Raw genomic sequence first — 15,368 nt, 5'->3', positions numbered from 1 at the left:
GGAACCGTCTGTATTATTCAAGGTTGACCTAGCTGACCTCCTGGCTCTCTCCCCTAAAATGTATACCTCCAACTCTCCCTGGCGCCTGTTGTACTGGAAATCCCTATTTTAACCTATACACCTCTTCTAATCTTCAAGCAGTAGGTTTTTATCTTTGCCCCGGAAGTCCCACTGACAGACAATGTGATCAGGCTGATCACTTCTGTCCTCATTGGAAATGTGTCACTATCGCTACTCACAGTGGGGGGCCCACTGATACCTCCCAACTCACTCTCTGGCGGGCCTCTAGCCCAAACCCGACTCAAGCACTTGCATACATAAAAGTTAACAATCTCCTCCTCTACTCCTGGCGTACAGGCTTCACCTGGGGTATACGAGCTTATGTAACTGGCTATAATCAAGCTGCCCTGTTCACCACCCAGTGACATACACTCACCTAACAAAACTTTGGCTAAGCCAGTAGGGCCACTGGCAGAACTAGGAGATGCTTTGTTTAGTTTTCATCAACTCTACAACCTACAGAGAACACTGTTACCCGAAGCACACCCACTCAACAACTAAAGCCAATTCTACAGCTTCCTGGCCTTTTTCCTATGCTAACAAGTATGCATCGCCTGCTCAACATTACATTGCCCCAGCTAGCCTGGGATTTTTGGCTTTGTTTAAAATCCAAACCCCTATATTACATAGGCCTTGGGGTTGAGGCTCCCATTGTCAGCAATGCTGATAAAACTAAGTTCTCTCTGGAAATTGTCCACATCACAATAGGAAACATAACTGGACCAACTGCCTTTTAACTTCAGGCTTCAATCTAATGGCATCTCTTTTTTTCTGACATTTGCAGTCTGTCTCTCACCCTAACCATGTCGGAGTCCATAGCTTATGTGGACCCTACCAACACTTGGTTAGCATGCTCTACAGGACTCACAAAATGTATTACCACTGAAAAGTTAAACAATGAGCCTACCTTATGTGTTGCCATTCGTGTACTCCCCCAGGTATATGCTTATAGTGGCCCCGAGGGAACCCTTTTGCTGACTCCTCCCAGCTGCTAGTTGGAAAAGCTCCGTCCCTTTGCTAGTACCTGCCTTAATAGGCCTAGTGTAGCTGGGACAGCAGCTCTGAGCACCACAGCCCGGTCTGAGGTAAAAACTAGGTTAATCCAACCTGGCTCAAGAAATGGATGCCGGCATAGGAAACCTTCAATTTGCCATGGATCAGCTCTATGACCAAGCCGCATCCTTAGCAGAAGTTGTGCTCCAAAATCGCAGAGGTCTAGATTTATTATTCCTGTCTCAAGGAGGACTCTGTGTAGCACTAGGGGAATCATGCTGTTTCTATGCCAATAAATCAGGAATCATTAAAAACATTCTCCAAAAGGTTCAAGAAAATTTGGACAGAAAAAAAAGAGAAAAGAGCAAATCCTGGTTTTAAACCTTATTTGATTGGAACCCATGGCTAACCACTTTAATTACAGGGTTGGCCAGACTCCTACTTCTCCTCCTTCTCAGTCTGCTCACTGGGGCCTGTATATTAACTTGGATAGTCCGGTTCGTTAAACAATGAATCACGTCTGTAAAACTCATGTATATGAGGGCCCATTACAACTCTCTGCCCATAATAGATGAGTCAACGCTTTGACTTATGAACAACTAGGAGGAGGGAATGAAATGGCTGTTAGTGATCTAACCAAGGCAACTCCACTTTGTAGTAGTTCTTCCATTTTGTCTTCCAGTTTCCCCTCTCACCCCTCCTCTGTATTACCGCCCTAACTTTCCCGGTAGGCCATAAATCATGTCCCGTGATTTATGGCTTTTCCGTTCCCTCCCTGGAGGGTTATAACATTCCTGAAACAGTTCTGTCACACTATATAATTTATACTTCCCCCGCTACGGTTTAACGACCTGTACTTTGAAAAATCTCCTTTGTTCTCTACCCAGAACCAAAACTCTGTAACCTTATGGTTTTTGCTATATAAATCCCTTGCTTGCTTCATTTGGGGTTGAGAGTCTCTTTCTGGTGTGAGCCTGCTCTCGACTGCCAGTATTAAAGGACTCAATATTTGATTTTTTTTTTTTTTTTTGAGTTGGAGTCTCACTCTGTCGCCCAGACTGGAGTGCAGTGGCCGCTCCCAGCCACTGCAACCTCGACCTGCTGGGCTCTGGCGATCCTTCCGCCTCAGCCTTCCAAGTAGCCGGAATTACAGGCATGCGCTACCACACCCGGCTGATTTTTTGATTTATTGTAGAGATGAGGTCTCGCTGCCCAGGCAGGTCTCGAACCCGCGGGCTCAGGCAATCCACTCACCTCAGCCTCCCAAAGGCGTGGGATTACAGGCTGAGCCACCGAGCCCGGCAATATTTGACTCTTGATTGTTTTGACTTGATTGTTATAGCAGTGAGGCTATAACAATATTAATTCAGGAGAAAATTTACTCAGCTAAAAGTAGAAAGATAACTTTGGATACTGTGAGATACTGTTTTGGCAGGAGGAGGCAGCAATTAGGTGAGTTGGAAGGAAAGGAGGAACAGATTGATTCCTGGGTGTAGGCCTGCCCTTCCCCACCTTGTGGGTCTAGTTGCCCAGTCTGGGTGGTTATGGTACAAGGAGTCATATGGAAGCCATTCAATACTGCTAAGGTATTTTGTTTGACTTTGCCAATCCCAGCCTAGTCTGGTCCGCTCCCCTTGCATGTGGACTGGAGAGAGGGACTCACCACAGGTTGAGCATTTTCAGGCAGCTACAGAATATGTAAAGAGAAAAACACAGAAAGGAAGAAAGAGAAAGATATTAGTCCACAGAGGTGAGATGGAAGCAACTCCCTGTGAGTCATGCAAACATGCAGTATGTGTCTGTGTTTAGTTTCTTCCTCTGTCAAAGTAGGGTGAGTAGGCTTAGGCCACATGGTCCCCACATTAAAGTGGAGAAGGCAGGACCCAACAGAAGTATCAAGGTGGGAACTAGATCTCAGGGGTAAGGCAAAACAGAAAGAGCCAATGTGAGTCCCAGGACGAGCTTTCCTGAGTAACTTCTAGGAAGGCAGCAGGGGAAAGAGCAAATGACCCTTCCTGTAAGAACTCATCCAAATACCAAAGGTGAGCCATTCTATTTCCCACATGAAGCCTTATTATGCAATATTAATCTAACCTCTCAATTACGAGGGAAAAAGAAGTCCCTGGCCTTTGTATAAGTCCAACACGCTTAATCAAAGTCACTAGCAGTTAGCTCTTCCTCTAGAGAGGGAGAAAAAGGTTTATGAGACACTTAGTTTATCATATTGGAAGATGAATCAGAGGGAGGAGGGTCACTTCTCTGGATTAAGGTATAACTACCACAGAGGGGGCCTAAATTCCACTCTTAATCCTCAGGAGGAATGAAGTTCACATTTGTCAGGTTATTGCTAACATCTGGATAACCAAAAATTCCTTACTATTTTGTTATAGTAAGTGTTCTTTTTTGTTATCGTAAGTGTTCTTACGATAACAAAAATCAGTCAAAAAGCTGCCTGCCCTCACTACCTTTCCAACTTTACTTAAACAAGGACCTGAGTCCTGCAGTTAGAGAAAAAGGGAAATCAGAGGTTTATTTTGTACATAGAAAAAAACTCAAGACCTTGTTACTTCTTTCAACCTTTACACAAAACAAGTTGGGTGAGGGATCCAAAATCAAAAGCTTGTAAGTGAAGGTTTCATGTCGTCTCCCCAGAACATACCGAGTTGAGTCTCAATCTAGGCCTCAGCTCCTATGCCCCTCAGCAGGCAGCATGAACAAATGGCATCGCAGTTGTGTGCAGTGAGGGCAAGTTTGGAACACCTTGTGATTCTCTAGCTGTGACTTCCTCCCATGGAAATGATGAAGCAGGTGCATACACAGCTACCCCCTCTTTACCCCAACATACACAGAAGACCAAAAAGAATAATACATGGCTGAGCCCTGACAGTTCTCTGGGCAAGATGGATTGGTAGCTCATGAAACCACAAGAAGTCTTAAGCCCTGAATTTTCAGATGACATTTGGTCAGATACAATTGCTGCCCTCTGTTTTCACAACTTTCAGAAGGTCCAAGCCTGGACCTGGCAGCAAAGAGGCACAGTGGTCCTTTTTGCTAAATGGGAAGACTTTAAACTCTCTTAATATTCTAGAAGTAATTTAGATGATACCGGCACAGATTAAAATCTCTTTGTATGAATAGGCCCCTATTTCACACACAGGACACCAACACCACATTCACATACACAATTAGATTACACATTTACCAAAAATGGAATGAGATGAATGGGTTCAAAAGATAAACCTGTCTAGGGCATATCAGAAGACTAAAGCCCATCAGATCCTGAAATTCAAAGCATACTACTAAATCCAGAGCTAAACTTCAAGCCTTCAAAGCATTAGCCACAAAGGTGAAGTGGAAGTGGGGTGGGGCTGGGAATGCGTACTGCCATCTTATAAGCCCAGACAATGTTTGAATCAGACCATGATGAGCACTGTACCTTCCAACGTGGGCTACACATTAAAATTAGCTGAACTTTTAAAATTGTTGATGCTCAGATTATACCTCAGTAAATTAAATCAGAATCTCTGGGGCCAGATTCAGACATTTGTATTTTCTAACATGCCCTAGGTGACTCTGAAGTACAGCCAAGGTTGATTCTGAAGTACAGCCAAGGTTGTTTATTTAAGAGAATGTAGTTTTCATCATGGAATCAAAAACAGTGAGTACCATTAACATCTCAAAGCCCCTAAAGCTAGAGAGCAGTTTCCTGACTAAATGGTCTCCTCCTGGTATAACCAGCCATCTATCAGCATCTATCTAAGCCTAGAGAAGAGCTCCCGAAGTTGCCTACAGTCAGCAGGAACTCAAAGGACAGAGTCCCCACATCATCCTCAATGACTTTTTATCTGTTGGGTAGGAATCTTCAAGCTCTGACTTTTCAAGGAAAGGACCTCTTGAGGGGTAACATGCAGGAGGGCAACCATGCAAAGTGTAACTGGAAAGCGGAAGAATGCAAGTCTCAGCTGGCCTTTTACTAACTTACAGCCAGAGGTGTAATTGAGTCCTGGCTGGTATTTAGGCTACTTGGGGGCTCACGAGATCACTTAGGGCACAATACCACTATAAATATGTAAGATTAAGACACTAGGATATGCTGAATGTTCTCAAAGGGTTTATAAGAAAGGTCATCTACATCAGGGTTAGTAGCACTTACTGACTCATATGTCTACCTCTCCCTGCCTGACGTCTTTGTGGAGTTTAAATCTGGATCTGAATTTGGGATGGGGAAAAATCGGGAAGGCAGTAGTAGAAATGTTGTTTCTGCAGCAGAATCAGTGATTATTTCACCTTCCAACCCAGATTCTAAGAGTTTAAACACAGACCATGCAGAAAGCACCAAAGGCTGGTGATATGGGCAGGGCAAGACATATACATGCAAGAGAAGCAGAAAAGGGCACGGAGGCAACCTCCTCACCCTCTTGGGATTAGCATGACTTCCCATCCTTCCCAAAACACTCTCAACTCACAGGTGCAAATTTTTCTTGCCTGAATCTTGAATCCAGAATCATTTGAACAATATAGCCCTGAAATCCTTGTTCCAGGGCTGTATACTCAATTGTCAGCCCACAACTAGAAATCAAATGCTGTTCAGTATGGCCCATGACTGAACAGCAGAGTTTTCTCTGTATCCTATAGGGAGCAAGAAGCTCCATGGCCCCAAAAGGCTCATGACTATTATCTGTTGTAAACCTGACAGCATGATACTTTTTTTTTTTTGAGTTGGAGTCTCACTCTGTCATGCAGGTTGGAGTGCAGTAGCACACTCACCGCCATCCCAGCATCGACCTGCTGGGCTCTGGAGATCTTTCTGCCTTAGCTTCCAAGTAGTCAGAACAACAGGCGTGCGCTACCATGCCTGGCTAATTTTTTTTTTTATTCATTGAAGAGACAAGATCTCACCAAGTTGCCCAGGCTGGTCTTGAACCGTGGGCTCAGGCAATCCATTTGCCTTGGCCTCCCAAAGTGCTAGGATAACAGGCTGAGCCACAAAATCCAGTCAGCATGATCCTTTTAGTTTATGTCTTTTGCCCCATGGGGAGTAGAAAAATGTGACTGTCTTCCCTGAAATCACAGTTAAAGGGCAGCAGCAGGTTTAAGGTACCATGCAAAACATGAAACAGTCAAAGGAAGAAAGCTATGGATACAAGCATGAGGAATCCAGTCTGATATGAGCAGCACACAGAAAGGAAGAGACAGAAAATATTTTTCAACCATGATTTAAGAGCCCCCGTTGAAAGACGAACGTACTTAGCTTCCTCCACTACCTCCACCTCGGCATGAGCTGTGATTGGTGCATTGGAGTGGGCTCCTGTGGGGTCATCGACATTCAGCTCTCCATTGGTTGAGCTAACCACCTGAAACAGAAAGACAGAGTGTGACAGGCACCATAGCAATAGAGGCCTCCTGGTGGTGCCAGAGGTCACTAAGAAAGACCTGGTATCTAGTTTAGGGACTAGCCAGTGTCTGGAATGTTTGTTTTCCTGGGTTAAGGAGCCAGTTTATGGAAGGTTCCCAAACTCATATCATGTGAGAACACTATACTCAATGAAACAATCATATAATGATAATAACAACCTCCACACTGAGCACTTACTCTGTCAGAAACTCTGCTACAACAGTGTGTGTAAATGTAATCTCCACAAAAAACCTTGGCTATAGGTCTTTTTACAGATAGAAATACTAAGCAATAACTTGACTAAGGTAAAGAGTTAGTCTGTGGATTTCCATGAGGGAAGTTTGTCCTAAACATATAGATTCTTTCATATTGCAAAAATGCATACAGTACTTTATTAAGCTAAAAATAGCTAAATAGGTCATTTTTTTTTTTTTTTTGAGTCAGAGTCGCACTCTGTCACACAGGCTGGAGTGCAGTGGCATGCTCATGGCTACCACAGCTTCAACTTGCTGGGCTCAGATGATCCTTCTGCCTCAGCCTTCCAAGTAGCTGGAACTATAGGCATGTGCCGCCACCATGCCCAGCTAACTTTTGATTTATTGTAGAGATGAAGTCTTGTCAAGTTGCCCAGGCTGGTCTTGAACCCGTGGGCTTAGGCAATCCTCTCACCTCAGCCTCCCAAAGTGCTAGGATTATAGGCGTGAGCCACTGAGCCTGGCCTGCATAGCTAATTTCTAAAGGTAAAATCACTTTGCTTTCTTGGGTAAATTCTGCTCCTCTGAGTTTGTTATGCTATAATTATAGAGACTCAGTGATGATGTTTAAAGAAAAAAAATTTTTTTTTTTTCAGTTGGAGTCTCCACTGTCACCCAGGCTGGAGAGCAGTGGCATGCTCCCAGCCACTGCAGCCTCAACCTGCTGGGCTCCGGCGATCCTTACGCCTCATCCTTCCAAGTAGCTGGAACTACAGGCACGTGCCACCATGCCTGGCTGATTTTTTAACATTTTATTGTAGAGATGAGGTCTTGCCAAGTTGTCCAGGCTGATCTCAAACCTGTGGGCTCAGGCAATCCTCTAATCTTGGCCTCCCAAAGTGCTGGGATTATAGGTGTGAGCCACTTCACCCGCCCTAAAGAAAATTCTAAAATTGAAACCAATAGTGGGCATCAGAAACTATAAACAATCACACTTTCCTTCAGTAATTTTTTCATGGCTTTGACCACTGGTTTGAAGTTACTCAACTCACAAAACTGCCACATTCTCTCTGATGTTAGGGAAGACGGTAAGGAAACACGTTTCCTTGGAAAACCAGGCTTATTTCAATGGCCTTTATTTCAGGTTCATTTTCATCCCATTTTTCACTGAAGGTCCCCGAAATATAAGTGAAGGTTCTCACTCCTGTCATCTGGTTAATGTGGACCCGATCAGGCTTCTCTTGCTTGTGTAGCTGCTTCTGCCACCTGGTTTCATTTCCAGCACATGATTCCTGTTTATGTGGGTGCTGGGCAGTGGGAAAAGGGACCCCGCTGCTGGACAAACCACTCTGCTCTTAAAGGCCTTCGGCTGAAACATGGGAGAGAACCACAAAATAGGATAAATGGTTCAGATATCATATGATTTGGGGTAAGTAACTTCATTTACTTGAGACTTTCTTATGGGTTGATGAAAGAATTATACAAGAAAATGTATGAGAGTGGTACAATATCTGGGACAAATAATGGAGGCAGCATAGCATATGAATTCAGCTCTAGAGTTAGGCAGCCCTGGGTTTGAACCCCAGCTTCACCAACTTGCAGTGGGTCCCTGGGCAAGATCCTCATCATTCTTTCTGTGCCTGAGCTACCCCATCTATATCTGCTTACCTAATGGGGTTAACTGTGCAGACAATCCACAGAAAGTGCTTAGCCCATACATGTTAATGACTCCATTAGTGTATATCTTACTGCTATTCTCCCTCCATGAGTCATTATTATTTATCCTTATCTGCTTCTAGCTCTGGTCCTTATCAGAGGTTAATCTGCAAAAATTTCCTGAATAGTCCTAAAAAGTAAGGTGGGAGAAAATGTTTAGCACAAGTAATCTGTGTGGCAGACAGAGTGAATATTACTTACTAGCACTCTACATCCGCCATTATTTCTAAACCAGAAATAATTATTGTTCTAATTAATTATTACTTTTAAAAAAATTAAAACAATGCTAGGCCAGGTGCAATGCCTCACACCTGTAATCTCAGCACTTGGGAATCCCAGGCAGGAGGATCGCTTGAGCCCAGGAGTTCAAGTCCAGCCTAGGCAACACAGCAAGACCCTGTTTCTACAAAATTTTTTTTTAAAAATTAGCCATTTGAGGTGGTGCCTGCCTGTAGTGCCAGCTATTCAGGAGGCTGAAGCAGGAGGATCACCTGAGTCCAGAGGTAAGCTGTGATCATGCCACTGCACTCCAGCCTGGGTGACAGAGTAAGACCCTGACTCAAAAAGCAAAGACAAACAAATAAAAAAAATACTGTATGGTTTGTGAAAAACTGTACATTAAATTTGGACTTGATCAAATTTAGCATCTCTGATTAGTGGATCAACCTGACCTTTTTTATCCCCTGCCATGATATAATAAGCTCTATATCACACAGTATTCTTGCTGAAAAATGTAAAGTTTTACATAAACCTAATCATGATGAAATAATTACACAAATCTAAAATGTGTAATATTCTACAGGACAACTAGTTTGGACTCTTAAAAATAATATTTTTTGAAGACTTTTTTTAGATTACATTACAATATTAATTTTTGGGGACAACTAAAATTAGAGGAAATGCGATACAAACTATATATTAGGGATTGTGAAACTAATTTTCTTAGACATGACTATGGTATTACTGATTACATGAGATAATGTCTTTGTTCTTAGGAAATGCAGGCTGACATATTTTGGAATAAAGTGTAATTATGTCTGCAACTTACTTTCTATGGTTTGACAAGCAAATACACTCTCACACAAAGAATTAAAGTAAATGCAGCAAAATCTTAATTGTTTGTTAATCTAGGTTTTTTATATATATATACACACACACACACACACACACACACACACACATATAATGAATCCATATATATCTGTATATATGGATTTATCACATTTCTCTCCCCATTTCTCTGTAAATTTGAAAATTTCAAAATAAAATTTGGGGAAAAAAAATCAGTAAAAACAAAAGTTGAAGAAAGAAGATATATAGATTGGAAAGCCACAGCTTCTCACTCTAATCCTGTTAATTTCCTCAGTCCTACATTTTTTTTCTTGTGGACGTATTCTGGCTGCACACTAGAATAACTGGTAAGTTCATTCTTTGAGCACAAGAGTTACAGGAGAAATAGTAAGTTTCTTAATGAATAATTCAGGAACTAGATAAAACGTTAAGTAGCATGTCTTGGCTTCTTGACATGAATGAAGCATTAGTAAGCATCAGTGCTGAGAATTACCTGATGACTTTGGGTCATGGTGCCTGCTCACAGCGTTTCACATGTCTCATACTTGCTAATTTCTCCTCGCTATGAATTGCCACTTGGGCCAAAAGTAATGTCCTTGAGCAATCTAAGGAAGAAGAGGTTATCCCCTTTTTACAGACTAGACATCTTGTCTGTATCAATGAGCATCTGGTCTCAAATAAATCAGGCACAAATGGGAACCTTACACCTCCATTTTTTTTTTTTTTTTTTTTTTGGAGTTGGAATCTCACTCTGTTGCCCAGGCTGGAGAGCAGTGGCATGATATAGCCTCGACCTCCTTGGCTTAGGCAATCCTTTTGCCTCAGCCTCCAGAGTAGCTGGGACTACAGGTGTGTGTTACCATGCTTGGCTAATTTTTTGATTTTTTGTTTGTTTGTAGAGATGAAGTCTTGCTATGTGGCTTAAAAAGGTTTTTGAACTCCTGGGCTCAAGCTATCCTCTCACTTCAGCTTCCCAATGTGCTGAGATTACAGACATGAGCCACTGCACCTGGCCCCTTACCTCTATTACTCTACCCTTAAATTTAACTATACCAAAAACACACATGGGTCGCAGTGACTACAAAGTGATGCTTTTATAGCATCCACTTAATTATTTCAGGCTGGAGGTTTAGTTTGTCAAACCATTAAATGTCTGGATGTGCAGTAGAACAAACATGGTGTAAGTGACAGAAGAGCTGGATTCCAGGACTTGTCCTATCCCTGACATCCTCTGTGAGCCCTGTTTTCTAATTCTGTAAGACAGGGTCAATGACCTTAGTCCTACCTACTTCATAGTTACCACAGCAGTTAAATATCATGATGTCTAGGAAAGATATTTGAAAAACTGTAAAGAAGCTTATGAATGTAGTAAATTATTGACATTTAAAACAGTAAAAAAGCCAGGCTTGTGGCTCAGCCTGTAATCCCACACCTTTGGGAGGCTGAAGTGAGTGGATTGCCTGAGCCCGCGGGTTCGAGACCCACCTGGGCAACTTGGCGAGACCTCATCTCTACAATAAATCAAAAATCAGCCGGGCATGGTAGTGTGCATCTGTAATTCCGGCTACTCGGAAGGTTGAGGTGGAAGGATCGCTGGAGCCCAGCAGGTCGAGGCTGTGGTGGCCGGAAGCGGCCACTGCACTCCAGTCTGGGCAACAGAGTCAGACTCCAACTCAAAAAATAAATAAATAAAAATAAATAAAAGTAAAAAATAAGCTTAATTTGCATGCTTGAAATATTGACATTTATTTTGCTTTAATCAGTATTAAAATTAATCCCATATTACTCTAGCTTTATCACACAAGTCTATAGTAGTAACTATCTTATTGGAAAGACTACCTATGAGAAAGACTAAGGCCAAGCATTATTTTAACCTTTAGACATTATTAGTAATAGTCCTTTTAGAAGTCTCAAATATTTGAATTATTAATCCTATTTTTCCTTTTCTTTTTTTTGAGTCGTAGTCTCACTCTGTCACCCAGGCTGGACTGCAGTGGCATGCTCCCAGTCACCACAGCCTCGACCTGCTGGGCACAGGTGATCCTTCTGCCTCAGCCTTCCAAGTACCTGGAACTAAAGGCGTGTGCTAGCATGTCAGACTAAATTTTTGATTTATTGTAGAGACGAGTTCTCATCAAGTTGCTCAGACTGGTTTCTGACTCCTGGACTCAGGCAACCCTCTCTCTTCTGTTGCAATTACAGGCGTGAGCCACCGCGTCTGGCTGGTCCTATTTTTCAAAATGTCATTGTGAGGAAAACTCAGAGCTGTGTACCAAATAAAACGGTACTTTAGCTGATATGTCACTCTTTTTTGTTTGTTTGTTTGTTTGTTTGTCTGTTTTGAGTTGGAGTCTCACTCCATTGCCCAGGCGCAAGTGCCATGGTACACTCACAGTATCTCCAGTATCGACCTGCTGGGCTCTGGCGATCGTTCCACCTCGGTCTTCCAAGTAGCCAGAACTACAGGCACACCCTACCATGCCTGGCTAATTTTTAAAAAAATTTATTGTAGAGACGAGGTCTCACCAAGTTGCCCGGGATGGTCTTGAATCCATTGGCTCAAGCATCCACTTGCCTCAGCCTCCCAAAGTGCTGGGATTACAGGCTGAGCCACAGAGCCCAGCCGATATGTGATTCTTAAGTCTTATGTCCTTGCTTGGTCCTGGAGATTTCTAGAAATTCCCTATATATTTTAATTTAAACAAATTTAGAGTAATCTTTTTGAAAGGAAAAAAAATACATTATCTTTTTGAATTTAGGCCTTTTACATGTAAGAGATGTGTGGAAGTACTGGAAGGATGAGAACCACGGAGGTCTGTCCATTAAATAGGTTAGAAGAAGAGTCTCCATGTGTCTTACCAAAGCAAACTTTTCTCATCTCAGCATTCTGTAATTTCTCTCAGGGTCATAGTGTCTGTAGTCATCCAGGTTAAGTCAAGCATGATTTTACTACATTACCTCTGGGAGGCAAGACAACTGAAAAATACATAGACATTTGTTGTACTTGAAAGGTATTTCCTGATTTTGTTTACAAAAAGCATAATTTTAGCCAGGCTTGGTGGCTCATGCCTATAATCCCAGTACTTTGGGAGGTGGAGGCAAGAGGACTGCCTGAGTCCAGAGGTTTGAGATCAGCCTGGGCAACTTGGTGAGACTTTGTCTCTACAGTAAAAAAAAAAAAAAAAAATTAGCTAGGCGTGGCAGCGCACACCTATGATTCCATGGTTCCAGCTACTTGGAAGGTTGAGGCTTAAGGATCACCTGAGTTCGGCAGGTTGAGGCTCTGGTGGCCATGAGTGTGCCACTGCACTCCAGCACGGGTGAGACTCCAATTTAAAAAACAAAGCATAATCTTTACAATTTTAGAAAAATTGTGGCTTAAAAACAGTATAAGCTCAAAGAGGCAGATGCAATGAGAAGCAGCGGAGCTGAACATACTATTAGATACACAGTGCAATGCCTGTCCTCTATCCAAGTGCTGAGGAAGCCAGAAGAACTGAGCTCATAGTGAGTAGAGGGAGGTTGCATGATTCAAAAATGCTGCTGAGACACTTCTATTGGCTCCAACTCTAATGCAAAAACAACATCCTGTAGAGGACAGTAGTAAACACTTTCCAAATGAGGCCTCATGGTCTAGGTAAAATAAATGAGTAGAATTACTCTCTTGTAGAATAAACTGAACAGATATGTCTCACTATGAGGTGGTGTTTTTCCTTTTAAAAATTATTGTAACTACTACTCTACATGGTTTTATTTTTTTCTCTGCACGCACTAGCATGTCTATGTGATCTCACATACACACATACCCTGTTTTGTTCATAATATATCTTGGACATTTTTCCGTAACACTCAGAAATCTAGCTCTCAACTGTATGAAGGCATCACATTTGTTTAGTTAGTGCTGAACTAAGGAACATTTAGTTGCCTCTGATTTTCTGGTATTATAAAGTAGCTGGGAATAAACATGTTAAAACTGCACTATTCATTACAGTAGCTACTAGCCACATGTGGCACAAGTGTAAAATACACACCAGATCTCAAAGACTTAGCTTAAAAAAAGGAGAAGTTGCCGGGCTCGGTGGCTCAGCCTGTAATCCCGCGCCTTTGGGAGGCTGAGGTGAGTGGACTGCCTGAGCCCGCGGGTTCGAGACCCGCCTGGGCAACTTGACGAGACCTCATCTCTACAATAAATCAAAAAACCAGCCGGGCATGGTAGCGCATGCCTGTAATTCCGGCTACTCGGAAGGCTGAGGTAGAAGGATCGCCGGAGCCCAGCAGGTCGAGGCTGCGGTGGCCGGGAGCGGCCACTGCACTCCAGTCTGGGCGACAGAGTGAGACTCTAACTCAAGGAAAAAAAAAAAAAAAAAAAAAAAAAAAAAAGGAGAAGTTAAAATATCTCATTGATGTTTTTATATTAACTACATATTAAAATATTTTAGGCTGGCTGCGGTACTTTGGGAGGCTGAGGTGGGAGGACTGCTTGAGTCCAGGAGTTCGAGACCAGCCTAGGCAACATAGTGAGAGCGTCTCTCTACACAAAATAAAAAATTTAGCTGGGTGTGAGGGAGTGTGTCTGCATTCCTAGCTACTCAGGAGGCTGAGGTGAAAGGACCACCTGAGGCTAGGAGCTTGAGCCTGCGGTGAGCCATGATTGTGCCACTGCACTCCAGTGTGAGACACCCCCTTCAAAAAATAAATAAATGAAAAAATAAAATATTTTTTATATATGGGTTAAATAAAATAGTATCAAAATTAGTTATTAAAATTAGTATCACTTTTATTCTTTCTTTGTTTCATTTTGAGTCAGGTTCTCATTCTGTCGCCTAGGCTGAAGTGCAGTGGCACGATCACAGCTCAGTGCAGCCTCTACTTCCTGAGCTCAGATGATCTTTTCGCCTCAGTCTATGGAGTAGCTGAGACTACAAGTGTGTGCCACCATACCTGGCTAATTTTTTATTATTTGTAACGACGAGGTCTTGCTATGTTGCCTAGGTTGGTCTTGAATCCCTGGGCTCAAGCAGTCCTCCCACTTCAGCCTCCCAAAGTGCTAGAACTACAAGTGAGTCACCATGCCTGGCCTAACTCGTTTCTTTTTTAATAAGATGACTACAAAATTTAAAATTACAAATGTGATTCATTTTCCTTGGCCAGCACTGTTCTAGAACATATATTTTTAGGTATATATCACTGAATCAAAAGTGTAGATTCTAGCCAGGTGTGTTGGCACACACCTGTAGTTCCAGTTATTTGGAAGGCTGAGATGGAAGGATTGCCTGAGCCCAGCAGGTCAAGGGTGTGGTGGTCATGAGCATGCTACTGCACTCTAGCCTGGGCAACAAAGTGAGACTCCAACTCAAAGAAAAAAAGTATAGATATTTACGATTTTAACATGTTGCCAATTTACCCTCCAAAATAGCTGTAATTAATAATAGTAGATGAATAGGCTAATATTGCTAAACTTATAAATATTTTCCAGGTGATAGGCAAAAAAAATCATATTTGTATTTCTTTTTATTCTGAGTTGGAATTTCACTCTGTTGCCCAGGCTGGAATGCAGTGGCACACTCTCAGTCAACATAGCGTCAACCTGCTGGGTTCTGGTGATCCTTCTGTCTCACCCTTCTAAGTAGCTGGAACAACAGGCACACACTACCACACTCAGTTAATTTTTTTTTTTTTTTTTTGTAGAGACAAGGTCCCGCCAAGGTGCCCGGGGCTGGTCTCAAAACTGTGGGCTCAGGCAATCTACTCGTCTTGGCCTCCCAAAGTGCTGGGATTACAGGTTGAGCCACCAAGCCCGGTCTCTGTACAATTTCGTAATGTCCTTGGAGTTTATAATTACCTTTTAAACTTTATTTATTTTGAGTTGGAGTCTCACTCTGTCGTCCAGACTGGAGTGCAGTGGCCGCTCCCGGCCACCGCAGCCTTGACCTGCTGGG

General features: G+C 42.6%; 1 protein-coding gene across 1 annotated transcript in view; it reads right to left on the bottom strand.

Annotated features, from left to right (window-relative positions):
• Window positions 1-2,712: 2,712 nt before the first annotated feature.
• Window positions 2,713-15,368, bottom strand: part of CSNK1G1 (casein kinase 1 gamma 1) — a 165,813-nt gene continuing 153,157 nt past the window's right edge. Inside the window, exons 12-13 of the mRNA XM_021713741.1 lie at window positions 6,301-6,407; window positions 2,713-2,740 (exon numbers count right to left, since the gene is read on the bottom strand). Of these exons, the coding sequence (XP_021569416.1) occupies window positions 2,713-2,740; window positions 6,301-6,407 (135 nt within the window). The remainder of the gene's footprint in view (window positions 2,741-6,300; window positions 6,408-15,368) is intronic.

This window comes from Carlito syrichta, unplaced genomic scaffold (assembly GCF_000164805.1).
Source record: "Carlito syrichta isolate Samal-C Ts95f unplaced genomic scaffold, Tarsius_syrichta-2.0.1 Scaffold304708, whole genome shotgun sequence".
Taxonomy (NCBI): Eukaryota; Metazoa; Chordata; class Mammalia; order Primates; family Tarsiidae; genus Carlito; species Carlito syrichta.
This window is presented reverse-complemented; position numbering and strand designations above follow the sequence as displayed.